The 26,415-nt window shown below is 43.3% G+C and overlaps 1 protein-coding gene across 4 annotated transcripts; it reads left to right on the plus strand.

Moving 5' to 3' along the window:
- Positions 1-37: 37 nt before the first annotated feature.
- On the plus strand, positions 38-25,843 carry pibf1 (progesterone immunomodulatory binding factor 1). 4 transcript variants are annotated; one of them, XM_035393216.1, is made up of 18 exons: positions 38-400; positions 1,065-1,335; positions 1,902-2,002; positions 2,348-2,546; positions 2,938-3,057; positions 3,463-3,596; positions 4,032-4,140; positions 4,473-4,654; positions 5,612-5,737; positions 6,231-6,329; positions 12,732-12,897; positions 13,708-13,858; positions 14,257-14,347; positions 15,039-15,141; positions 17,514-17,644; positions 18,378-18,462; positions 24,717-24,890; positions 25,529-25,843. In XM_035393216.1, exons 2-18 carry the CDS (start codon positions 1,084-1,086, stop codon positions 25,580-25,582), a joined length of 2,277 nt encoding a protein of 758 aa, XP_035249107.1. In that variant the 5' UTR covers positions 38-400; positions 1,065-1,083; the 3' UTR covers positions 25,583-25,843. The 4 variants fall into 4 exon arrangements, with proteins under 4 accessions (XP_035249107.1, XP_035249109.1, XP_035249108.1 ...); XM_035393217.1 differs by lacking the exon at positions 38-400 and adding an exon at positions 409-648 and having other exon boundaries at positions 14,260-14,347; XM_035393215.1 differs by lacking the exon at positions 38-400 and adding an exon at positions 410-648.
- The last annotated feature ends 572 nt before the right edge of the window (positions 25,844-26,415 follow it).

A 26,415-nucleotide genomic window follows, 5' to 3' on the forward strand; every position in this document is an offset into this window, starting at 1 on the left:
CAAAAAAAAAAAGGTTGGTGTGTTTTTTATTAGCGCCCCCGGAGTCTGTGCTGAATCGGTGTACGCTGCTTTGCGATTGTAGATATTTGCTGACGGATATTTTAATTTTTAAACATTATTTCATCCCTCACATTGATATGTTAGACAAAATTATACGGCAGTGTCCAAAGGCCGGTTAGTTGGTTATTCCTAGACTTATGCCCAAATGTGCACAGAAACGGCCACTGCATTGGTCGCATGCGTCGTATCTGCGCAAATCCACTAAGAATACCTAAATATTAAAAACCGGCTTAGTCTACAACAGAATAAGCAATTTCGGTATATTCATTTAATATACAGCTCGGTGGATCTGCGCAGGTTTTGTGCGGATTAGTCCCAAAACGAACGGGAGTCTATTGCAGTAAGTTACCGTCTCAAACCGCCCGTTGAGTTTGCCCGTTTGTTTAGGTCACTGCTGGCGGTTTCCTGAAGACAGGAGCGGGACCATTGAAAAAAGATGACAACAAACCGTGCTAGTCTAGCTATGGCTCATTCGCTAGCCAGTCATGTTTCTGCGATTATCATTTCCGAAACAAGTCATTTTTAAATTTGAACGACTCAGCTAGGCAAATGTGTTGATGTAGGCTAACTTTTCCCTTCATCAAACTGGTAAGCATAACGAACTTTCTCTTAGCCTTGTTTAACAGTTAGTCTACGTAGCTAACGTTAGTTGGCTAAGTTGTAAGTGTCAAGATCTGTCAACATTGTCATTTGTATTAATTGAATTCTGTGTTGAAACATTAATGATAATCGTTGTATTTAAACACGACTGACCAGTAAAGCAGTTCCATTGTTAATTTGGAAAGATTTTCAATGAAGTGGCTAGTTATAGCCAGTCATGTAGAGGGTGTTATTATAGCAAGCTGGCTAATGTTAGCTAGCGACCTGGTTCCAAGTTGTTGATATGGCTTGCAAATTGTCTGATTATTGCAACATTACATTTACTTGTTTAGAACTTAACGAGCTTAGCTAGCACACTATGTTAACAGTGATCGGTTTTTCACCCTTCCCGCCTCTTTAAACAGACATCAAGGCTCCGCAAACATGCCTCCTAAAAAGCATGACAAAGATGCCAAAGCGAACGTTTCCAGCTCTCTGGAGTCCGAAGACTTCAGTTTAGAAACCACAGTTCCCACCGAGGACATTTCCTCTTCAGACGAGAGAGATGGGGCGCAGAAAATCACAAGACAGTTAATTGAGAGAAAGGAGTTGCTCCACAATCTCCAGTTGTTGAAAATTGAGCTGTCGCAGAAAAATCTCATCATTGACAACCTCAAGGTGGACAATCTGACCAAGGTAAGGAGTTTTGTAGCTACATTCTCACAGAAAGATACAGATGTCTTAATGTTGCTGCTCTTACATTAAAAATAAACTAGCTACGTTTCAGAATGACCAAACTAAGTATACAGATAATACGTTTTTGGAAAAAAAAAAAAAAATGCAGGTGGTGTCTTTGTCTAAGGAGTAGATGCCCAGTTGATTGAAGTATGACAATGAACTGTCCATATTCTATGGTTTCTCAAGATAAAGCATTATTAAGGATATTTTGGACCATTCACTGTGACAGATTAATCCTACTGTGTAGTTCCAGATGGTGCTAGGCTCCATGGTGTAAACAGGCTATATCGACCATTTGATGGTCCAGCATCATATTAATTTGACTTGACATTCCCATTTTTGTCCAGTATCTGTATATACTGTATATTGAGCAACTTCATGCATCATTCTGTGCATTGCATGCGATATGTAATAATTTTTCAGAACTATGGTTCACCACCTTGCACCAGCACATGTCTCTGAACGCCACTGACAACGCTACGAGCAGAAGGGTGGTGATCATGACATGTCCTTGTCTAACACAGATTGAAGAACTGGAAGAGAGGCTCAATGATGCCCTTCATCAGAAACAGCTCCTGGCGTTACGGCTCGACAGCCAACTCAAGCTGCAGCAGGAAGAGAGCAGGTGAGTGTGAGCTCACGGCTTGTTTTCACTTCAGCCATGTTCTCATGGTCTGGTGCAAAAAGCAACACGAAACCTATCCTTTCCCTTAATGTGGCAGCTATGTACCAAATGGCTCAACTTGGACACTGGTAGGTTTTTAATAAATCATCCAAAACCGGACATTCCTTTTTTACAAACCCGACAATACTTCTGATTTTTTGTGAGTGTTCTACTCATGGGTAATGTGAAAATGGCCTAAATGTCCTGGAAAATATTTTGATCAGTTGATGAATTCAGTTTAATTCAGCTTAATTGATGAGTTCAGTTTAATTGAAATCTTTTAACAGATTTGTCTTTGTCGAACAGGAAGCAGCAGGCGTTCAGGAAACAGGAAATGGATGGCATTTTGCTGCGTCAGAAGCAGCTGGAAGAGACCAACAGGCAGCTGAGTGAGAAAGCAGGAGACGTAAGACGCAGCCTCAGGGACCTAGAGCTGAGTGAGGGGAAGTACTGCGAGCTCAAGGACCTTCCGGAGGAAAGGCTCTCAATCCCAGAATACGTGTCTGTGAGTGTTCCATCACAGCTTCGCTTATACTGCACTATCAGCACGGATAGGGGGATGGGCCACGGCACCGGGCTCATGGAAAGGGGGACAGTATTTATTTATTTGTATTTTTAAATTTATTTGTTTATTTGAAAAGGGACAATGGACAGTTAGCAACTGCCCCAGAATTAGCTTGACAGCTAAATTTAATCTGGAGTCCCTTGGCAGGTAAAAAGCTGGCTAAGTTACAAAAAATATGTAGAAGCGGCAATTTGCAATAAGAATAGACAAGCAGTAAATTGCAAGAATGGACTGAGCTAAATCCAGGTAGGGATCCGGCACTAAAACTCAGCACCGGGGAGAGTTTGTGTAAGTTACCCGGGGTTTTGATTGGTTTCCCTGTGGGATTCAGGTGCGGTTCTATGAGGTGGTGACTCCCCTGAGAACGCAGGTGAAGGAGCTTCAGGAGAAAAAGAACTCTCTGTCAGAAGACCTGGACAGCCACAGGAGCCAGATAAAGTCACTGATGGAGGTATGGATGAAACAGTGTCTGACATATTCCCATTTCCCACTGTCACTCAAATATACAAACACACACAAACAAGCACATGCACTCACACACACACATACACACACACACACGCACGGAAACACAGAGTATACCCACAAAACAGTATTTTTAAATGTGTAACATTATACAACTTAAGACCACACTTTTAATGGAACTAACAAACACTGAATGAGTTTAATTGGAAAGTGCGCCATGGTACTAGTAAGTAAAATAATAATTTTCAATCAACAGTTTGTGACTGAATAGCTGCTATCATTTGTTTTTGTTATATTATTCAGCGACCGTTTGAGTGCAGTTATATGGAGAGCTTTCACAGCTTCTGTGTCTGTGTCTGTTTTTACTCATTTTGGTTCTGCCTCTTTCTAGAGCTATGAGGAGGAAAGAAGAATGCGCTCTGAGCTGGAGATCAGGAGTCAGCGCCTCACTCTTGAGCTGGCAGACACGAAGCAGCTCATCCAGGAGGGGGACTACAAGAGGGAGAACTATGGCAAAGTGAAACGGTGAGACCGGTGTTCCCCGTGGCACGACAGGACGGCCCTGTAGGCCGAAGCCTTGGGCAGCCTTCTGTCACAGACAGCAGAAAACGGGCTTTTCTGTGGACCTGATTGTGTGAGGGAGGCCTAAGAGTGGACACGGGACTGGAGTAACATCACTCTCTAGCACCCACTCCTGGTCAGACCAGGCTCCTGCGGACGGACAAGCCGAGAATATGCTGCCGAGTTTGGGGTTGATAAAATATTAATAAATAAAAGAAGTATTCTACAATAATCCAAGAAATTTTTTTGCTTTTGTCATTTTTTAATTGTTTGCTCTGTAATTAGATTTATTTATTTATTGCTTTGTGCATGTTATGCACCCGTTTGCCAATGTCACAGTGGTCTGTGAGTCAGGTGGGATTGAGGTGGTTTTAATTATGTGTATCCTCCTTGCTGAAGGGAACGAGATGCCTTTGAGGCGGAGCTGAGTGACCTGAGGAGGAGGCTGGAAGTCCTGGATGTAGCGCACAGCGCTCAAACCAAGGAGAGAAATGACCTGAGCAAAGAGGTGAACTTACAAGTGATGGACTGTCTCTTATAAGATGCTCTACGCCCGCATTACAGTGTACTTACGGCAAACCTAACGGCACATACTTACTTCTTTTGTACATTTATACACAGTGTTAGAGCATATAATGAGCCAGTAACCAACCACTGTTGGACCAGGACACCTGTGCCATATGTGTCCTCACAGAGGTTACAGCATAAACAACTGTTTTTCTCTCTCTCACTCTCTCTCTCTGTCTCTGTCCCTCTCTCTTTTCCCCTCTCTCTCTCTCACTCTCTCACACTGTCTCTCCCCCCCTCTTTCTCTCTCTCTCCACCCCTCCCCCCTCTCAGGTGGCCACCCTGCAGCAGTCTGTCACTCTGCTGCAGAAGGATAAGGAGTACCTGAACCGGCAGAACATGGAGCTCAGCGTGCGCTGTGCCCACGAGGAGGACCGGCTGGAGAGGTTGCAGGTTCAACTGGAGGACACCAAGAGGGCCCGGGAGGAGGCCTACGAGAAATACGTTGCGTCACGGTATGGCGGTGGTGGCGGCGGTGTGGAGGGGGGGACACAACGCCTCATGAGCAGGGAGAGGCGTAAGGCCTCAGTCCCTGGGGACACTGCTGCTGTGATTCAGAGAATGAGCGGTGGTGTGGCGGTTAGCCCTGTGGCCTCACAAGAACAGGTTCTGACTGGCCAGATCCTCTCTGTGTGGAGTTTGCGTGTTCTCCCCGTGTTCGTGTGGGTTTCCTTCAGGAACGCCAGTTTGCTCCCACTCCAAAAGACACGCATGTCAGGTTAGGTACGCTGCTGCCACTCTGGCCTCAGAACTGGAGTTGGTCCCCGGGCGCTGCACTGTGGCTGCCCACTGCTCCTAAGCAGCCAGGGTGGGTTAAATGCAGAGGACAGGTTACCCCACAGGGTTCATTACAGTGCATCTTATCTCATCTCTTATGAATTTTAAGACTCTGTTCTAGGAACCCTCCCTATTTATTGGTTTTCATTCCAACCGTATTAGCAACCTCTGAGTTGTAACCAGCTGTTAATGGTTCTTGGTAAGATACTTTCTCTAGCTATGCATGCATGTCAGGACTTTTAATCTGTCAGATACAATTGCTTTCATTTTCTGTAATGTGATGTATAGTGATTGCTTATTTTTGGAAGATGTTACTTATTTAATTGTTTTAGTTGTATAGGATGACGGGCTAAATCAGTGGTGTCCTAATTGCTGAAAGCGTGATGGCTGTAACTGTAATGTAAAAAGAGCACTCTCAATGGATCTGCAAAGCACCGCATTTAGAGCCTGTTCCCCAGCTGGGACTGACCGTTTATCTTGGCCGCCGTTCGATGGGCTGCCCACACAATGAATACATTTCATATTTTGTAATTACTGTAAACAGATCGATAACTATCATTCACAATAACATAATTACATATTGGCCTGTATAAAGGTATGAATTGTACAGACAGTACGCTTTCTTTTTTTAACAGAGACCATTACAAAACGGAATATGAAAACAAGCTCCGCGATGAGCTGGAACAAATTCGGCTGAAAACGGGACACGAAATTGAGAGTCTTCAGAGAACGTCGAAAGAGATGTACGAGCGTGAAAACAGGTACGAATACTTGTTAGATCGATGCACATTACATTACAGTGTATAATAAGACTCCTTATCCACATATCCAAGTCCTGAAGGTTAAATTAATCTATGGGCCTAAAGTTACAAATAATTTGACCCACTATCTCATTTAAAAAAATTAAGACTCTTTAGCATTTAAAAAAGTTACAGAAAAGGATTTATTCTTTTACAAATTAATGTATAGCTTACTGAACAAGGTTAGTGCAAAACTGGGTCAACATTGTATGTAATTTAATGAGCTGAATCTATTCAAATTCAATGAGCAGTTGTGCTACATGTCCACTAGGGGCACACTTCATCGAAAGCACGCACATTTCTCAGAGCAGTGTGTGGCATCAACTAAGTAAATTCACTCAACAGAGAAATGAATAGGAAAGTTAAAGTATGACATTAAACAGCTGAAACTTATAGCTTATAACTTTAATTACTGTGCTGATTTGATTTGTCTTTCCTGTGTGAATACGATTAGGAACCTGCGAGAAGCGAAAGACAACGCTTTGGTGGAGAAAGACAGAGCCGTCACAGCCGAGAGAGAAGCCACTGAAAAATACAGCCAGCTCCTGGATCAGTGAGTCTGCTCGCGTTTCTCACTGTGCATTCACTGCACTTTCACGTCCACTGAAGGAGCGCCTGTAGGGCCTGACACAGGTAGAAAGCTGCAGGTGAGGTGAAGTTTTACATGCATCCTAAGACACGTAGGAAAGATTAAAAAATCTTAATAATAGCTGATAACCCCACTGTCTTCACTAAGTATTGCTGAGCAAATTGAGTTGAAATTGAATTCTTTCATTATCCATATATGCAGGCTCACCAATAAGGGGGGGGGGGGGGGCGAATAAAATCTTGCTCAATGTCAGAGGCAGCCCTGCAGGTATACACTGTAGCAGGACAGATAGACTGTGCATGCATATAGCGGCCTCATGATGGTGCTCTTTAATGGTAGAATTGAGTATCCTTGATCTGATACGTGCTGCTTTTCCTGTGTGTGAGATGGTTTCACACTGCTAGCACCTGTCACATGTTCAAACATCTATGTGTATAAACATATCGATTTAATATGTATGCACTTGCTAATGCATAGGATCATATGATCAGACTTCTTTGTGAACATGGGTAATAATTTATGAACATATTTGCAAGTTTTGAGATTATTAAATAATTAAAATTTAATTTATGTAATTTATATGATCCGTTTATAAACATGAAGTCTCATTTGAACATGGTAAGAGTGGTCCTTTTATTTTAAATTGGCATGTTGCTAGGCTTTAACAGATGCGCGGACTTCATACTGTAAGCATTTACGTATGGATATATTTTTGTGTATCTTAATATAATGTGATATGAAAGTGTATTGTGAAATATTTGTTTTAAATCTCAGTGCATCACATTTTTGGCAGATGCAGATACCATGAAAGGCACAAACTTGTACAGTCTGCCGTTGATTTTTCTTTTTTAAAGAAAAGGGGTTGTGCGGTTAACAGAAGGTTTTGGCTGGCAGCTGAAGCGCAAGCCTGTGTGACCTGATGCATGACAGACCTACAGGCCGGCAGCTTCTGCTGCTGTTCATGATGCCTTCAAGAAAATGTGTCTTCTTTTGTGGCTATAACAATACGAGTGCCGTCATGGTTTGCAAGTTCTCACTAACACCTGAAAGACGGTCATCCGTGAGATGTTTACAAGGCACATTTCTCATGCAACGTTTATTCAGGCATTTGATAAACATTTAGGTCAGTTGGAAAAAATCTTATGCACTGTTACCAAATACATTGTAGGCTAATGCAACATAAAAGTCAGTAGACAGCATTTAAACATATTTGTTGTCCTTGCATTCAGACATGAAGGTTTTTTTTATTCCGCATTATTCCAAATTGGGAGAAAAGTCCTAAAGAATTTGGGCTATAACTGCATTTGTCACCCTCTGCTGAAAGTTGGTCCCACTGATGCTAAACACATCCTGTGCTGTTCCAGTCTACCGTGCCCACTGGATCATTGTAGGGCCCACTGGATCATTGTAGGGCCCACTGGATTATTGTAGGGCCCACATGATTATTGTAGAGCCCACAGGATCATTGTAGGGCCCACAGGATTATTGTAGGGCCCACTGGATTATTGTAGGGCCCACTGGATTATTATAGGGCCCACTGGATTATTGTAGGGCCCACTGGGTCATTGTAGCTGCTGTCCTGCTTTTTAGGATTATCTGGGTGTAGTTCACTGACAAAACCATTATACGTTTAGTGCTACAATGCTGTGTGACCTCCATGAAAAGTTTCTCGCATAGAAAGAATTTTTTAATACTATGTTTCGTTTCAAATTTATCACTCGTCAGAGGGTATCATATTTCTAAGTGGTATTCTACGTGTGATTATACCAAGGGAGTTCGTCAAGTACAAAGAATTTCCTGGCGTCAGTTGGTGAAAATTATTTTACTCATTTTTCTGTCATCAGAACGTGAGAGTACAAGTAAAACCGGATTTTGTTGAGTAACTTGCAGCATATTGAGGAAAACTACACTGGACGCAATATCACTATGGGTGTGAAAGCATCTTGGGTGGTTTCATATTGATGAAATTATGTGTCATTTTGAAGAAACTAATTGTTCTGTAGGCGGTCATAGATCACGTTATGTAAGGTATACATAGTAACGTCTTTGAAGGTGTACTATTTTGGTCATTACAATCAATGCACAGCGCTGACAGTTGTAGGCAGGACAGGAAACTAACTTTTTGTCCCAAGATTCACCAGCTAATTTCACCATTTCACCAACTGCACGGCTACATATTTAGCATAGAACAGGACCTCCAAATGAAGGGTGGCTACCTACCAAAGTGGCAGGTAGAGTAGACAAACTGCCCAGCCTCAGATCACATTTGGCGGGTGGCTGGTGTTCATTTCCCACCCTGGTTATAGGCCTAGTGCCCCTGGCCCAGTGGTACAACAAAAACCTATCACTACTGACATATCTATACTGCTGAGATGTTCTGTACAAAATCTAGAAATGTTAGTTTTTTAAAATGAGATTTATTAAAACGAGGACATACGGCTGTACTGCTGATCATCTTCAGGACGATAGCTTTCCATTTCCGTATTAAAACGTGAGTGGGTGAATCATATCATTAATAGGAATGCACATAATTATTTTGAGCGTCTGTCTTCTTTTAAGGGAAGCTTGACACGCAACTTTGTTCGCTAGATTTCCCAGGGCGAGTTCAAATGCTTGCTGCTATCAAACTTGAAATATGAGTTTTAAGGGCTGTGTAATTGAGCCTTGAGTTAATGCCAGTGACATTCAGTTCCATCTCTTCCCAAGTCACATGCGATTTCTCACCAGAGCTTTTGTATTTTGAAACGGTAGAGCCACTTTTCTGTAGAGTTCGGTTAAACAGCCTTAAGAAGCTCTAACACGTTACTTAGAAACCGTTTACAGATCTGTAGCTTAGCAGCGGCTCATGTCTGTTACAGCTTTGACATACGCTGTTTTAAAGAGGAATAAAACAAATATGAGCTGTATCACAGTTTACTTGCTTTAAGAAACAAAATAGCTGAAATTCCCCTGTGTCTAATCATCATAATCCACTGGTCGCCTTTATGATCTGATGTATGAATACAATCATTTGTGCATACGTACATCCATAGATGGGCATGCCCTTTGACTTGCCTGCTTATTTACTTTAGGGTGGAACAATGAAAGGGCTTTGATTCACGTGTGGAGACTTGCAGCTTCCCGCATATGCAGCTCCAACATACTGCTTATGACAACAATTTTTTTTTTTTTGCAAATGTCATTTTTTATTACGCAGCATAATTGAATTGATTCTGTGCAGTGAAATTCTGTACAGTCAGTCATATGGTCAGTCGTACCGTTGGAGTCATACAGTCAGTTATACAGTCAACTGTACAGCCAGTCAGAGTCATACAGTCAGTTATACAGTCAGTCATACAGTTAGGCATAAAGTCATACAGTCAGTTATACAGTCAGTTGTACCAATGGAGTCATACAGTCCGTCGTAGAGTCACACAGTCAGTCATACAGTCAGTTATGCAGTCAGTCATAGAGTCATACAGTCAGTCATACAGTCAGAGTCATACAGATCTGTGCGCTGTTTGCTGCCCTCTTAAGCTAATGAGCTAGTGGCCAGAATTCGAGCACACACCGCCAGCAGCTGCTTCCTCCAGGCCTCCCCGCTGCTGCCTCCAGTGTATCGCTCCTTCTGTGTCTGCTGTGGCAGTTACTTGTAGATGGAATGTGTAAACCATCACACTTTTGCCACAACTAAACAAATTTCTCACATTTTGCTTAGCTTAGACATAACGGAATTTTTTTGTTTGTTTGTTTTTTTTGCCTCATATTGTTTTAATAGCGTCCGTGTTATTCTGCATGTGGCTGCCTGCTTTTGCCTGTGGTTCTGCAAGATAAAAGAATACAGCTGTTGGCATCATTATGTTATTGTGTGGTTCATTACCCCTTGTGCTCCTCCTTATGGTCACCAGTACAGCCCAACCTGCTACGCAGTGAAAGGTCTTCAGTGTGCAGTCACCATATTTCCGTGTGAATGGTACAAACGTGGGAAGGAGAATTAAAGTGTGAATCTGGGCTGAAAGCAGGGCCTCTGCTGGTGTGTTTTCCATGAGGAGGTCCCTCATATGGTCAGCTCAATCAGGGCCTGATGTTGCCTTTCTTCTGGAGTGACGAACCCTTTCTGTTGACACCCCCATAAATAAACAATTCGGCAAAGTTACAGCTCTGCAATGTCCTATTCTGCTTCTGCATGAAAGACTACAAAGCAGATTCATTTACTGCTGGTGTGTGTGTGAGTGTGTGTGTCTGTGGGCATGTGTGTGTATTTGTGTGTGTGTGTGTGTGTGTGTGCATATCTTTAGTATACTGATGTGATGGAGCTAACCTTCTATCCTGTGAATCACTATGACATTAAACTAGATCAAAGTCATTTCAAACTATTATGCATTTGAATGCAAATTGCTGCCAACAGTTACGTATGCAATGTGTGTACAGCTGCAATAAGAACCAAAAAAAATAATAATGAGCAAGAAATAGAGAATGTAGCTTGTGCACAGTTATTAAATTGTCCATGTTGCAGTAGTTTGCAGGCCACTGTCCTCGTGTTTGTCTCCTGTGTGAATTGTTTGTGCGTGTTTAATTAAGGCGGCAGCTTTAATTAAGAGGTACTCATTATAAATGGAATGTTGCCGGCCTGGTTAGCTGGTGAGCCCGTGCACTCAGATCACTGGTACCTGGACGGTTGGTGGATGTGTGTGCGGTTTCTCAACATGAATCGTCATGTACAGTAATCTGTTATTAATTCAGCTCTTTACCTCTATGCTGTCTGTGTAGTGGTGTGTGCTAACAACCTGTTTGTCTGTATGTTTGTTTTTGATTGCGCCAAGTCCCTAAAGGTTCAAATGTTTTAAGACCGAGAAAGGTGAATATAAAATGGCTGAAACAAACAGGAGTTGCTTTAAATAAAGGTAGAACTATGGTTTAAAGAAAGTTAAACTCTATCTATCTATCTATCTATATATATATATATATATAGTTTGTGTCCATATTGACCTCTTCAGTGTCATCACTTTGAGCTTAGTCTTGTTTTTAAATGGTGGAAAAATGCTTCATTTGAATAATTTCATTTAAAATTGGCTGGAAGAAAGTGACATTTCCTTCTTATAATATGAAATGACAGAAGAGACTGGGCAGTAATAAAGAGGATCCCAGTACATGGCGGCGGTATTAAATTGCTCCATCTCCGTTCTGAATGCCTTATTTGCCCATGTCAGAGCGGAGTGGTGCCGTGTTGCTGGAGCCGCATGCCACGCATTCTCCAAGACCCGCGCTCCAGTTGTTGAGCGTGCTCTGAGTTTTTCTGCCGGGGACAGAGATCGCTCGCATTCGCACGAGGCAGCGACCGCGAGCCAAAAGTGACAGATGCTCGCCTGCAGCCGAGATATTCAGAGATTTGAGGAATTGCTCTCTCTCGGCTCTATTTTGGGAAAACAACGGGGGGAAAAAAATACACGTTTGATGTTGTCACGTCTAAAGTCGAGGTTAGAATTTAGGATTTGATCGTCGCTGGTTAAAATTGCCATCACAGGGGGTAAACCGCACAAGCTAAGGTTCAGCTAGTTTGGGTTCAAAATTTGATCGGGAGTCAGTGATTTATAGCACAGAAAACACAGCTTTAAATTTTTGGTTATCCTGGAGTTAAAAATATTAGATTTAATTTAAGGCTTTTAATTGTGAAATTGTGAACAATGGTGATTTTTGGATTATAGCGATTTTAGGATTACTTGGGCTGACTAAGTAAATCTGCTATAGCATGAAGTCAGTGTGCAGAAACACGCAGATGTGCTCAGTCTTGGTACACACCGATGGCAGTCCTTGGATTTGCCAAAAAAAAAAACTATTTTGTCACATTTTCATGCAATTTTTCCCCACACCCCTGAAAACCTAAAGTGTTATGAAAACATCGTTTGTCAACCCCTAATTAGAGAACTGGTCTGGTCCTAATAATCTTTTTTGGAATATTTTTTGGAAGAATCAAGAGATTGATGAAAACAAATTAATGAAGCTTGTCCTGTTTAATTGCCAAGTTTTTCCAAGCCTCTGTTACAGAAGCATTTTCCAGTTTTTAACGATTTCTGTATATATGCAGTATATTTCATATCTTATAGAAGAAATGTGCGTGGGAACAGGTTTAAATTGCCTTTGATTAGCCCCCTACCCTGATTTAGCTCATGTTTCCATTTTTTAAATTTTATTATTGATATATTTATTGATTTATTTATATTTTATGTTTTAAGAAATTGTATTTGTTCTGGTAGCGATACGTAAGATGATCTCATTTCACAGTTTTTTGATAAATAAATGTTGTAAGAAAGCAGCTGGGCTAATTTTAGGTGCGATTAGCAGGCTCCGATACGCTACAGCAGCCTGTGGGGTGTCTCGTCTTTCCAGGTTCAGACAGCTTCAGCTCGGGACAGACAGCCGGGTGGCAGAGTTGCTCAATCAAGTGAAACTGAAGTCCTTTGAAGTGGAGCGCGCTCAGATGGTGCTGGAGGAAACGTCCAAGAACCTCGGCCAGTGCCAGACCGAGTGTGAGAAGCAGCAGAGAAAAGTGGAGGCAAGAGTGGCTTATTTTGGAAACAGATTTCCTGTGAAGTCAAAACCAAAAATGATAAACATAAAAGGCAACGATCAGACTGCTGTCATTCTGTCCCTGGTGTTTTATTTTCACTTTGAAAGAGTGGTGTGTGTGTGTGTGTGTGTGTGTGTGTGTACATGCTTGTGTGTGTGTGTGCGCGAGCATGCATGCATGCTTGTGTGTGTGCGTGTGTGTGTGTGTGCGTACATGCTTGTGTGTGTGCGTGTGCGTTTTCAACCCTTAATCTAAATCTCCTTCCTCAGTAATTGTGTAATAGCAGGTGTCTTTGGGCAGATCCAGGCTTATGTTTCTTTAAGCGGAGATGTGGGAGATCTTAGTGTTCATATTTTCCCATTCATCTCCGCTGTAAATCCCTGCCACATATAAACTGAGGTGTTTTGATGAACCCAGTAAAAGATCCCCACAGAGGGAACCTCTCCCTTAAACAGTGTGTAGCAAAACATACCTGACTGTGCAACAAAACAAACTGCAGTCTTTTCTTTGAATTTTAAACGAAATATACTTGTGTGAAAGGAAAGCCTTAGGGTCATTCTGCTTATGAAACCTGAAGAATGTCAACAAAAGACAGAATTGACATAAAAGTGTTGCAGTCCTTCATGTCTGGTGTATTCGTAGTAAGGATGGGATGATTAGGATGACTGCGTCAATATGCATTACACTGCAGGCAGTAATTGCTCAGGAGTGTCGTGGATATTGGTGGAAAAAAAAAAAAACAATAGAAATGGCAAGTGCGTTTTTTTTTGAAGTCTCTGTCGTTTTCACTGACAGGTCCTGACGAAGGAGTTTTACGGCCTTCAGACGTCATCGGAGAAGCGCGTCACGGGGCTGCAAGCGCAGAACGCGGAGCTGCGGGCACGCCTGGAGACCTACGAGCGGCTGGAGCAGGAGCTCGATGATGTCACCATGCAGGCGGCGGAGCGTAGGTCGCCGGTGTAATGGAAACCTGTTAGTCACTCGCGTGATGCTATCGTGTTTTCATTCACAACCCCAACGGTTCCCATGGAAGCCAGCGCAGTCTTGACAGGGGTTTGTGTGTGTGGGTTAAGAGCTCTTTTTTTTGGAAGGGGGAGGAGGGGGGAGGGTCGGTTGGCCCCCCATGGGCCACTTCCTGTAACGTTAATGTAACTGTACTCCCCACATACAGTAACGTGCAGTTGTACAGGGACCATGTTTCCTCAGTGTCACGCACTACTGTGCTGTTTATTCAATAAAATCCATTTATTCAGTTAAATCTTGTCAGCAGTCACGGCTGCTCACTCTTTTTTGTTGTCCTCTCTAAAATTGAACTTTTGTGTGTTTGAACGCTTTTGTTTACAGTAGAGAACGAAGATGAGGCAGAGAGAGTTCTTTTCTCATACGGCTACGGGGCCAACGTTCCTACGACGGCCAAAAGACGTTTAAAGCAAAGGTAGGACGTGATCGCGTCGCATCCCTGGGCCCGCAGAAACAAAACTTACGTGCACGGTGTTGTGTTTACGTGCGCGGTGTTGTTGTGTTTACGTGCACAGTGTTGTTGTGTTTATGTGCAGTGTTGTTGTGTTTATGTTGTGTTTGTGTGCGCAGTGTTGTTGTGTTTATGTTGTGTTTGTGTGAGCAGTGTGTGTGTGTGCACAACGTTATTGTGTTTATGTTGTGTTTGTGTGCGAAGCGTTGTTGTGTTTATGTTGTGTTTGTGTGTGCAGTGTTGTTGTGTTTGTGTGCGCAGTGTTGTTGTGTTTGTGTTGTGTTTCTGTGCGCAGCGTTGTGTTTATGTTGTGCTTGTGTGTGCAGCATTGTGTTTATTTTGTGTTTGTGTGCACAGCGTTGTGTTTGTGTGCGCAGTGTTGTTGTGTTTGTGTTGTGTTTCTGTGCACAGCGTTGTGTTTATGTTGTGTTTGTGTGCACAGTGTTGTGTTTGTGTGTGCAGTGTTGTTGTGTTTGTGTTGTGTTTCTGTGCACAGCGTTGTGTTTATGTGCACAGTGTTGTGTTTGTGTGCGCAGTGTTGTTGTGTTTGTGCGCGCAGCGTTGTGTTTATGTTGTGTTTATGTGCACAGTGTTGTTGTGTTTGTGTTGTGTTTCTGTGCGCAGAGTTGTGTTTATGTTGTGTTTGTGTGCGCAGTGTTCACCTTGCTCGGAGGCTACTGCAGCTGGAGAAGCAGAACACCCTGCTGAGGAGAGACTTGGAGAGACAGACGGCTCACGTGGGACAGATCTCTGAAGAGGTATCTCTCCCCACTAGAGGATGTTATGTGTCATAAGAGGATAAAGCTGAGCAGGTCTGCACATGCACCCTGTGCAGGTACAGTACTCTCATATCCCTCAGATAAGCCCGTAGCCAAATGAGCGGAGAGTTAGGACCTGTTTTTCAATAATACTCTATGATCACCACTGTTATTACCATCACAGGTACTGATGATGTCATTTGGTGATTACATGGGGGGGGGCCACCGCATGGCAAGCCTCTTTTTCTTTTCGTATGATTAATCGTTACTTTGCACACCACGAGGCTAAAGTGGCGTGCTGGGGAGGGATGGAAGCCGTAATTACGAGTTTAAAGGGCTTAAAACACCCATAGAAGCCTCAAATGAAACCGTCTGTCTTTCAGTTGCGATTGCTCACGACGCACAGGCGTGTTCGAGGAGCCCGCCGGCACAGCTGTGGAACTCTTCACACGGCTCACGTGTCGGTGTATGTGTACGCCGCCGCGTGAGGGCGGCAGAACGCGAAAGGGAAGTCCTCTTGACCAATCGGAAGTCCGTATAAACACTGCTGGCGACCCGAAGGGCGGGTCCCTCCCAGAGCGGGCGGGTCCCTCGGCCCTTGGGTTTGATTGACGGCTCGGCTCGCGGTGAAAGTGGGAGGAGCTCATGTTTTCCTTTCCGGCAGACCTCTCTGTGTGACGGCTGTCACATCAACCAGCTACGCCAGTCTCTCGCACAACCCGCTGGATCGGAGAGCCCCACCCAGGTGGTGTTTGGGTCTGAGCATCACCCAAGCCAGCGATCGCGATGCTCTGAGCGTGTTTGGGTCTGAGCATCGTCCGAGCCAGTGATCGCGATGCTTTGAGTGAGTTTGGATCTGAACATCACCCGAGCCAGCGATCGCGATGCTTTGTGCAGGGGCTAGATTTGTTTTCCTGAAAAGTGTCTGGAAATGACAAATGAACAAGCCCTGCTTCAGATGCACTGCAACACTGCTGTGCTTCTCGTAGCATTTGTGTGGTCCGCTGTGTACACACTCACCCAGGCCAGGAGTGATCTCTGCTTAATAACACTCAACAAACCGGGCGTGGCGTGGGGGGGGGTTTTCGGTTGTTTAAAAAAAAAAAATAAAAAAAAAAAAAAGATGAAGTAAATGAAAACATTCTCTTCCTTTGGGTTGTGTCTTCACTTTTGATTTGCATGAGAAGCGGTAGCTGCAATGCGGAGGGAAAGGTGCAGGTCATCCGTGGGATAACCGTACATAATGACTGATTCTCTGTAGATTTCTTAAGAATGCAAAAACTGGTTCTGTGGCTGTGTGTGATGGTGGGGCAGATTAAATGGTCGGTTGTATAGGTGTGCTGCTTGGTTTACAGACACACGTGGTGCAGCTTGATGTTTGCAGGGACCTGCCTGTTTTTTTAGAGAGTGGTCCTTAATTAAAATATTCAGCCAGTTCACCAATTGCTCATTATTACTGACTACTTGTTGAACTCAAATCTGTATCCAGGCCCCGATGCTCTCTTGCAAAGACTACAGCAGCTCTTTCCTGGCTGGCCTCCATGGTATGACAGCACAAGCAGGAAGGCCAGCCAGAAAAGTAATAGTAATAGTAGCCTGACCTGTAGCTCTTCAGCTTGACCTGCCCACAATTCTCTGAGACGCCTAATTGGGTCATCTCTCGTATGCCTCCTCTGGATACCAACAGCTGCCCGTATGAAATTGGACGCTTGGTGGCATAGTTCACAAAACGCCAGGACAGTCTGAGAAATGACTGGTGTGAGCCCTCACTGAGCTGTAGCATAAACTCATTAAGACCTGCCAGGCTACTGGATGGACATGGACGGCTTGGTCCTCCTAGAGGTAGGGAGGGTTTGTGTGGGTTACCACCACTGAGCTCCTCCCCAGAATGCATCTGTGAGAGGCAGCCTCTGGGTCTCGATCGCTGCTGGGTCTCGTGCGCTTGTGGTGGTGGAAATGGCTCATGGCATGTGGGAAAAGAACCCGAAAAATGCGCACGCTCTTCCAGTGCAGCTGAACACGCGCATGCTGCGTGTGAAGCCTCGTGGTGCTGTGGTGGTAAATTGCATTGCGTTGCATTGCATTACATTACAGGCATTTAGCAGAGCGACTTGCACAACCTTTTGCACAGTGTCCATTTATACACCTGGAGATATATTGAAGCAATAGCAGTGGCAGTGTCCTACCCAGGAATCAAACCTGTGACCTTTGGGTTATGAGACCAGCTCCTTGCCCTTTATACTACACTGCCGCCCAGTGATGGCTCTGTCACCTGACGTGCTGCTGTTTTTGGCCCAGTCATTTATGCTTGCAGCAGGATTCTGAACAGTACATTTTCAGCCAATGGCACGTTGTTGGGTTTTATTTTTCAGCTGGAAGCGGCCAATCAGCTCCTGCAGCAAGCTCAGCAGCCGTACAGCTACCTCATAGACACGGTGCAGCAGAGGGACGGCCAGATCGCGGCCCTGAGAAAGCAGGTCGGCCAGCTGGAGGAGGACGTCAGGTACCGCGCTGCGCTCACACCGCTGTGTGTTAATCTAACTACCCGAGAGAACTGTGTGCCAGTCTAGAGAAGGCCGGACCCCCACATCGCTGATTCACAGGAGAAAAACCTGAGAAAACATAGACCCTAGAAAACTTTAATTTGGTGTTCCTGGTGCACTTCACACCAGCCAGCGGGAATACAGTGGCATACACACACACACACACACACACACACACACACACACACACATACACATACACTTGTGCTAAGATTCCATAAATAATCGCTCAGCAACTGTGTTCCCATACTTGGACCCAAGTATGCAAAATGTATGCACAAGTTTCCTCTTGCAGCCTGCTTGTGAAGTCATCCTCGGGGTACAAACCAGTTTCTCAGAAAAATAAACTTAAATCACCTCTTTAAAAAGTCTTGGGATCGGGCCACTGGGACAGTTCATGACAGGACAAGAACTAGGATTTATTCAGAACTGCCGATGGGTGCATCTGGGAAGGCTGTGCTGGCGACTGGCAAAGCAGCTGTGTGCCGTGCTCAGTCAGCCAGAGAGTCTGTTTCTGTTAAACGAACTTCATTTACATGCGGCAATAACACCGCGAAGAGCGACGGTGTCACGTCCTTTAGAGCCAGAAAATTTCCGTTTGCCTCACTCGCGGTCAAATACCCAGTCGCCCCCCGCAGGTGGGGCAGATAGAGCGGAAGTGAAGCTCGCAGCCCTTGGTTTTGTTTTTGGCAGGAGTCTGAAGCGAGAGAACACGGCCCTGCAGCAGGTGAAGAACAACATGGCCGCCGATCTGGAGAGACTGCTCAATCACAGGGAGGTAATTCTCACGCGTCGCTCCACTGCCCGGCCCTGCGAACATCTCAGCCATTACCACAGATTATACACGTGATTGTCTTCATGGCCCATCGCTTGATATTTGAAAAAGAAGCTGAGCTCTGAAGAAGGCATCTTTTTGGACGTGACAACCACATTCCATGATACTGGCCGTCTGAAAACAGACACATACTTCTTTATTTTATTTTATTTATTTATTTTTTTTGCAATGTCCCACCATGCACACTTTCCTCATATAGCAGGGCAGGCACTTGAGTTTTTTAATCCCTGTTCAAACCCTCCAACCCACCCCCATGATCCATGATGTTATTCTGGGTACATTCAGTATTTATTTCACTTTTGGTTGTTATCCCTAAAGGTTAGTGGCCGTTTTTCCCCACAACAAAGACAACAGATGATGTCACACAGCTGCATTCTTCAAATCATAAAATGTGCTTTTCAAAGTGAGCAGCTTTTTGGTGTTATTATCGAGGACACCTTGCTTTGTCGTTTGCACATCTTCAAGGCGATTACAAAAAGCAAAGCCTGACAATAAAAAACACAACCAATTAGTCCACCTGGATTTAGGCAGGTGGAGGTAGTGCAGGCTTATCATGTCCCTGGGGAATTTTTAATGCACCGTTTCTTTATTGGAAACAAGGAAAACTAGTAGTAGGGTGACGTAATAGGCAATTAACCTTGCTGAAATGTTTCATGTGTCGGCTAGCTACTTCACTTGTCAGCGAGTGACAATGTCTTTTAAAGCCTCCGTTTGACATCTCATTATTAATCCTGCTCTTGATTTTTGCCGTCAATAGCAGCACTTTCTACGGCCCAGTAAGGTGTCATTTCAGCTTGTGAGGATTTGGAGACGTGGTAAAGGTGTGACCGTGCACTGGCCAATCAGAACTCTTTCCAAATTCCCTTTAAATTAACGGTTGCGTCAAGTAGCTTTATTTTCAGTTTTGTGTGTAGCTATCGGAAATGGCATAATAGCCTCTTGCTTTCGCATAATTAGTACATTGTGGTTTCATTACCACATAACACCCCCCCCCACCCCCATACAGTTTTCCAGCTAGCCAACACAAATTTATGCAAAAGTAAATAGTTACAATTTACAAAATAAATAATATTTAAGACAACTTTAACTTTAATTACACGCACACACACATGCACATTACAGTAGCTGCATAGTTTTTGTACTTTATTCAGTCAGAGAAGAAGAAAATGAAAGCTACATACAGTGTTTAAGGAGTATGATAATTTAATTTTCTTTTTTGTATTTCAGGATTTTTTAGTTTAATTAATACAATATGGTATCAGTGTGAGTTTTTTTTTCTTCTCCACTGTATGAATTCCCACCAAAGACTGCTAACATCTGCCATTTCCCCCACTGTGTATAAGCAGTAAAGACATTAATTTGTACAGTTCATCTGGAGCTGACATACATAATACAGCCTAGCATGTGTTTGCGTGACCCATCCAATTCAGCATTAAACTTTTAAAAAGAAGTTGGTCACTGCATGAATAGCCTGAAGGGGTGGAAAGATCCGGAAATTGGTGAGATTTGACTGTGTGAACCGTCCCTTTCTGACACTGCCCTCAGATCTAACTTGCTACTCAAGTTTTTCAAGTTATGCGCAACCGTTAAGCTAAATTTAATATATTTGAAACTACCTTCAGACACATTTTATTGGCAAATAAAAGTTTTTTTTTTTTTAAGACAACCTGTACTGTACTCGCCTGGACATGACCAGGCGTGTTCACGGTGTGGTATCGTATTAAAGATAATTGCTTTAACAAATGCACAGTGACTGCGCTAGTACATAAAATGCACACGTGAATTAATTACAGTTTGTCTTGGTAGTCATGATTTCGGATTCTTCCCTGACGAGATTAAACATCTTTGATTTGTATTAAATGTACTACTGACAACTGTTTTAGGTTCAGCAAGGGCGGGTCTTGGATCACTTTATAATGTCTAATTGTTATATGGGTTATAGTTGAATGGGGAAGAGTGCAAGGAAACAGTTGAATGGGGAAGAGTGCAGGAAAAAAACCCTGCAGAAAAAAACCCAAAGTAAAGATGGTGTGATCCATCTTCCTGAGAAGTCATTTCAGTTGGCAGAGTATTATATTCCTAGTTTTATCAAAAGGCTCCCATTATGCTATTAGAGATAGTTTACTTTCTGGGGTTTTTAAAAAAAATTTTTTTTAAAACATTATTTCCGTTTTAGTGTATGTTTTCAGTTGGGCCAGACATTGGAATGGCCTGTTCTCCTTATGTTATGTTAAGAGCCTCTAAATAGGCCTACATAAATGCTGCTTATGAGTTGCTTGAAATGTATTTTCTAGCTTTAGACCACAAACGACCGAATGCCCCTGTAACATGCTCCTGTTTGTTGCTGTGCACAGCTAGTGAGCACCCTTCCAAAACGTATAGCCCAAAGAATTGTAAATGATTTTTATGTAAGGGTAATTTGGCCATGATTTTTCTGTACTTTTACCAAATTCTTGAATTAATGGGAAAGGATTTGGAGTCTCAGTGTAGTGTAGAGCATCGGTGACTGGTTTATTTATTTATTTTCTTTGACTCAGCAGTGTGGGCTGACAGGTATTTGCTTTGTCAAATGGTGAAGCTTTACCGAAACAAAGGGCTCTTCTAGGCGTGACCCGTGGAGCGCTCAAAAGTGTCACTGGCCGTGGGAGGTACAATTAATTTGTGCGTGAACGTCCTAAAACTTTCTGAACATTTTTTGAGCTGCACAAAGAGCGATTTCCCAACAGCAGCCCGCGCGTAGCCGTGGGTGGTGAGCCGTCCGCTTTGTCCAGACGTCACGTTTCGCCCGCTCTTCAAACACACGTGTGCACACTCGCCTTTCCCCCGTTTCGACAGGCATGGGGAATTATGCAACGCATTAATCCCTCTTTCTGACGTACAGTATGGCGATTTCTAAAGGTCTGTCATGGGCTTACATGTATGTGAAAGGGAGAGTAAAATAGAGAGGGAGGGAGAGAGAGAGAGAGAGAGAGAGAGAGAGTGAGTGCCACTACAGAAAAGCGGCTGATCTGAAGTCGCTTTGTAAACACACAAAGGCCGGAATTAAATAAGAGTGTTTGCTCAAACGATGCCGCGATACGTCTGAGCTGGCGCCCACCACACCGAGCGAAAGAATGGGCCACGTTATAAGGCCCTGCATTTAAGACCATTATATATATATATATATATAAGACCGTAGCGTTTTCCATATAAACTCCAAAGGAAATGTGTTCTCCACAGGAGAAACAGGTTCTTCAGGTCGGGGTGTTTCCATGGTTGCGTTGTCTGGCTCCAGCGATAACAGTACACAAGATTCCATCCTGCACGTCAAGATGAGGTTTCTGGCTAATGAGATTAAAGGGTTTTTTATTTTCTCTTTTTCCCCATGGATGATTTCTTTGTGCCATGGCTGGGGTGTAAGGCAGTGGCAGTGCATCCGGTTAAGCAATACAAAATGTAACCCCCATTTTAGGAGGAGCCATTTGCCACAGCACATTATAGAAAATTAAAGCACAAGTTGTCTGAGAACTGATCTAACTGAATGAAGTTAGTATGTTATGTTTATTCTATACCTGTTTCTGATATAATGTGGCATTAAGAGAGTAAACCATCTCTCATTGGGCATTAACACTTCTAATTTAAAAACAATTAATAGCTCTTCCTAATTCAGGAATTGCTAATACGGTTAGAATGAAACCCAGCACACACAGGTGTAAGGTTAGAATGAAAACCAGTGGACACAGGTGTGCTCCAGGGTTGGGAACTCCTGGTGTAATGTTCAAGCTTTAGAGCACATCATACAGATTGTGCAAGTTTGCTCTTGTATACTCACACAAATGATTATTGTCTCATATATATGATTATATACTGGTTCAGGGTTCATTAGGGAGCAGATGAAAGATGTGCAGTTTAAACTGTTTTTCATGTGCTACGTATGTATAATAGTAATAATAATAATAATGGGAGCAAGAATTTGTCTTTATCAGCAGCCAACCTGGAATCGAATGAAAAGGTGTAAGGAAGTGAGGGATGAGTGGAGAAAAGCATAAACACTGGATCAGGATCACGATTCAGTGGGTGCAAGATGGTCTAGATCGTGGCACAGCTCAGAAAGCCAACTCTGACTTTTTTGTGCTGTGGGGCTTTTGTGTGCTCTATAAACAGATAAATACAGCCATTTGCCACATCTATAGATCTAACTTGTGAACCAGAAAAATATCAAAACCGAAAATTTGTAATTGTTAATTAATAATGGTTCCAAATGATAAATTCATTATATTTATAATTTGGAAATTGACATGTCCTAGGGGAGAACAGCTTAAGTTTCTAATGTTACTCTACTGAGTCGAGCCGATCAGATTCTACCCTTGAAATGTGTTACCCTTGTTAAACGGCAACTACTAGATCCGCTATTTGAAGGCACCGACCAACTGCTGATCTTCACGAAAAAGATTAATATGAATTCGGCAGTAGGACTTCTCTCAGTCGCATTATTTTAAACTCACCATTCATCCTTACAATTCCTACCTGTGCCATACATTTGTGAAGAAGTATTCCAACTAAATCATATTGTGTCGGCTTGTACAGTAATATAATGAATATAAAACTTTTTTTTTAACTGCCCAAGTTCTTTAAAACTACGCTGGGTTGCCACACACAAGTTGTTAACGTTAAAAAACCGCAGAACTCTTTATATGAATGGAAGCGTAGATAACCCGGTTATAATATAGCGAGCTATTTTCATCTCGGCATTCTCTCGACGCTTCCCTCTGGCATCGTCTTTGCCGACTTCACAACTTCCAGCGGCATGCTGGGATAAAGTATGCGGTCCGCGCAGACAGCTGCTCTGCAGTTGAGCTTTTTTACATGCCAGCGCATATGGCCGTGGGTGATAAATAGAAATATTAAATGACCCGGAGCCCAGACTCTGACCGCTGAAGCGGAGACTGCATGTACACGGAAGATGCCCACGCGCTGGGGAAAGCGCGGTTTCTGAGGAATGCGTTACAAAAAAACGGCAAAATCTGGTTTTTTTCCCCCTGCTGTCTTTCTAGGGGCCTTTACCTAGTTTTCCTTGTTAAATACGCAATGTTTAATAGTACTTTCTCAAAACTCATGGCACGTGTGGAAGCCAAGGTAGTTCTGTAAGAAGTGAATATAGTTGCCTTTTAAAAACTTGAGTCCTTCTTTGGTGTATATTAAGATGAAGACAGATTGTTATTTGCAGTTATGTAGGCCAGCACACAGGACTGTGATTACAAACTGAAACACTTATGACTAATAACAGGTGCTGAACTCTGGGAGAGGGTATGTCCACCAGTTGACCGTGACTCCCACACTTTTAAAAAAAGACTACTCCGTCTTTCAATGCTTGTGATTTACTGAAAGGATGAATGTTCAAAGTGAGCTGTTGATTTTAGACGTGAGCTGAACTGAAAGACATCGACGTGTTGAAGTTTACGTGGAGCCATGAAGTGTACAGGCCCGTGTAGGCGGCTACTGTTGGGCAATACGCTAATGCGTAGAGAGCCAGGGAGGGCACCGTTTTCTGGGTTGAGTGAGTTAAAAGTGAGCTAACCTGAAAACGCTTTTCAGGTTAAACCGGGTGCACAATAAAATACTGTATAAAAATAAACTCTTACAGAGTATATATGGTCCCCATTGGACTCATATGTACTCTGTTAGAGTGGAATTAACACCGGACATTTTACTGTGTACAGCTAGCCAGTGTGGCAAGATTAAATGATCGAGGTTGAGTTATGTGTACAGCTAGAAGCCAGAATGGCGAGATTAGATGATTGGGGTTGAGTTATTTGTACAGCTAGAAGCCAGAATGGCGAGATTAGATGATCAGGGTTGAGTTATTTGTACAGCTAGAAGCCAGAATGGTGAGATTAGATGATCGGGGTTGAGTTATTTATACAGCTAGAAGCCAGAATGGCAAGATTAAATGATAGGGGTTGAGTTGTGTGTACAGCTAGAAGCCAGAATGTGGCCATGACCCATCAATGGTGTACATCAAGCTTGAATTGTGAAGGAACAGAAACAATAGTCGTTTGAGATAAGATGCCAATAAAGAGAAAGACCGGCAGGTAGGAATGTAGATAAGTAAAGGTAATCTGAGCTGCAGCAGGGATGGGCAGCTTATCAAGCCCATTCTGTCTGTCTGTACTACACTGCATTACCTCCAGTGGCCACCTATTGTCTGTGCTTTTCAGGAACTGTCTGTTATGAAACAAGTCCTCATAAGCATGCACTCGGGGCAGAACGGAGGGGCCGCCCCGCCGCCCCGCCCGGAGGCCGCGAGCGGAACTGCGGTTTACGCGCCCAGAGGGACCGGCCTCGGGACCGAGGACGAGGAGCACGGGCCCAAACCCAAACCCACCGTGTTTGTGAGTGAATACCGTCTTATCCGCTTAAAAAATCTACTTTTACACATTAAGTAAAGATGTTCCGTTTGATGAACACTGAGTGTGACCAGGCACGTGGCGCAGTCCGTATACGAGGCGATTCCTCCAGTCTATACCAATCCCAGTCCTCCAGTCTATACCAATCCCAGTCCTCCAGTCTATACCAATCCCAAATTCAGTCCCCACCATGGCGCTTTCTCTCTGGTCCGTTCTCAATCTGTTACTCCCTCTGCTTTCTACTTGTCTGAACAAAGCACACAAAATAAACACAAAAGTCAAGTGGAAGGGGGAGGGGGGGGGGGAATAAAAAAAGCCTGAGAAAGCTGAAAGACTGTTGGGTTGAATCAGATATGAATGCGGGCAGTAGCTGTGTTCCAGGTTCGACAGCTGAAACTGGACAGCATTCAGGAGCTCTAATGTAGGCTTTCCAGACTGACGTCAACAGTAGCGAGAGAAGCCACAGCAGTTGTCCAATTATGTTTTAAGCTGCACTCTTAGTGTGGCACAGTGGGCCTTGCACATTGTTAGGGTATCTGGGAAAATAAACTGTACATACTTTGCTGGTCTTCCCTTATTTTCATTGTTGTTTCATGAAAATCGTTGTCTCTTTCTTTTTCTAGACTAATAAAGAAGTCCCGGAGTGGTATAAGAAACTAAAACAAAGGACCAAATGACATTTAGTGAGCAGCAGTATTAGTAATGTGTGCTGTGATTTTGTAATATGATTTGTGTGAAATGTAGAGTAGTTGCCATTCTTCTGAGGATTGTACCAAAACATTTTTTGTATTTATTTTATACAGCTGATGTACAGCATGTATCATTTTAAATACATTTTGTATATTTTTACCCAAATTTTGTGGTCAGATTGAGGTGTGTAAAATGTTTTCAAGAAATGCATTTTGTATGTGTAAAAAATAAAACTAACAGGAAATCCACTTCCTTTATTTTTAAACGTTTTAACTGTTCAGTTCTCAACACCTGCTCCTTAGCCTCAGATCTGATCGCTTTCAGCATTGCAACTGGGTTGCGTTATTATTTAGAGCACTCCTATGGACAAGGCAGTGTTCTCTGCCAAATCTTTGAACGCTGTCGGGATGTCTACAATAACGTACAAGGTTCAAAACGGTTGTGCGTGTATTAACTTTCCTTCAGGCGCATATCGTGCGCGTCCCACATTCACTTTTAAAATAGTAAGACATTCCTTTATCTTTGAGGCATCCCGTTTCTCGCATGGGGCGCTTGCATTTGCCTACCCACAAGACTCTTCGCTTATTTGGCTTCAAAATGAATAATACATATTCAATCTGCCTTTAATACGCCCCCAATTAAGCGGTCTCGGTTAGTACCACATCAATGCGGCACATTTTCCTACACATACAATTTTCTTTTCTATACTGCGCTGTGGGTCTGTGATTTGTGTGGCAAATTCGAGGACTAAAATCGTGTGGGACAAGTTGTATTTTGGAACTGGCTTTTTATAGGCCTGAAAACGAATGTGCGGAAGAAA

The sequence above is a fragment of the Anguilla anguilla genome, chromosome 15 (assembly GCF_013347855.1).
Source record: "Anguilla anguilla isolate fAngAng1 chromosome 15, fAngAng1.pri, whole genome shotgun sequence".
Classification (NCBI taxonomy): Eukaryota; Metazoa; Chordata; class Actinopteri; order Anguilliformes; family Anguillidae; genus Anguilla; species Anguilla anguilla.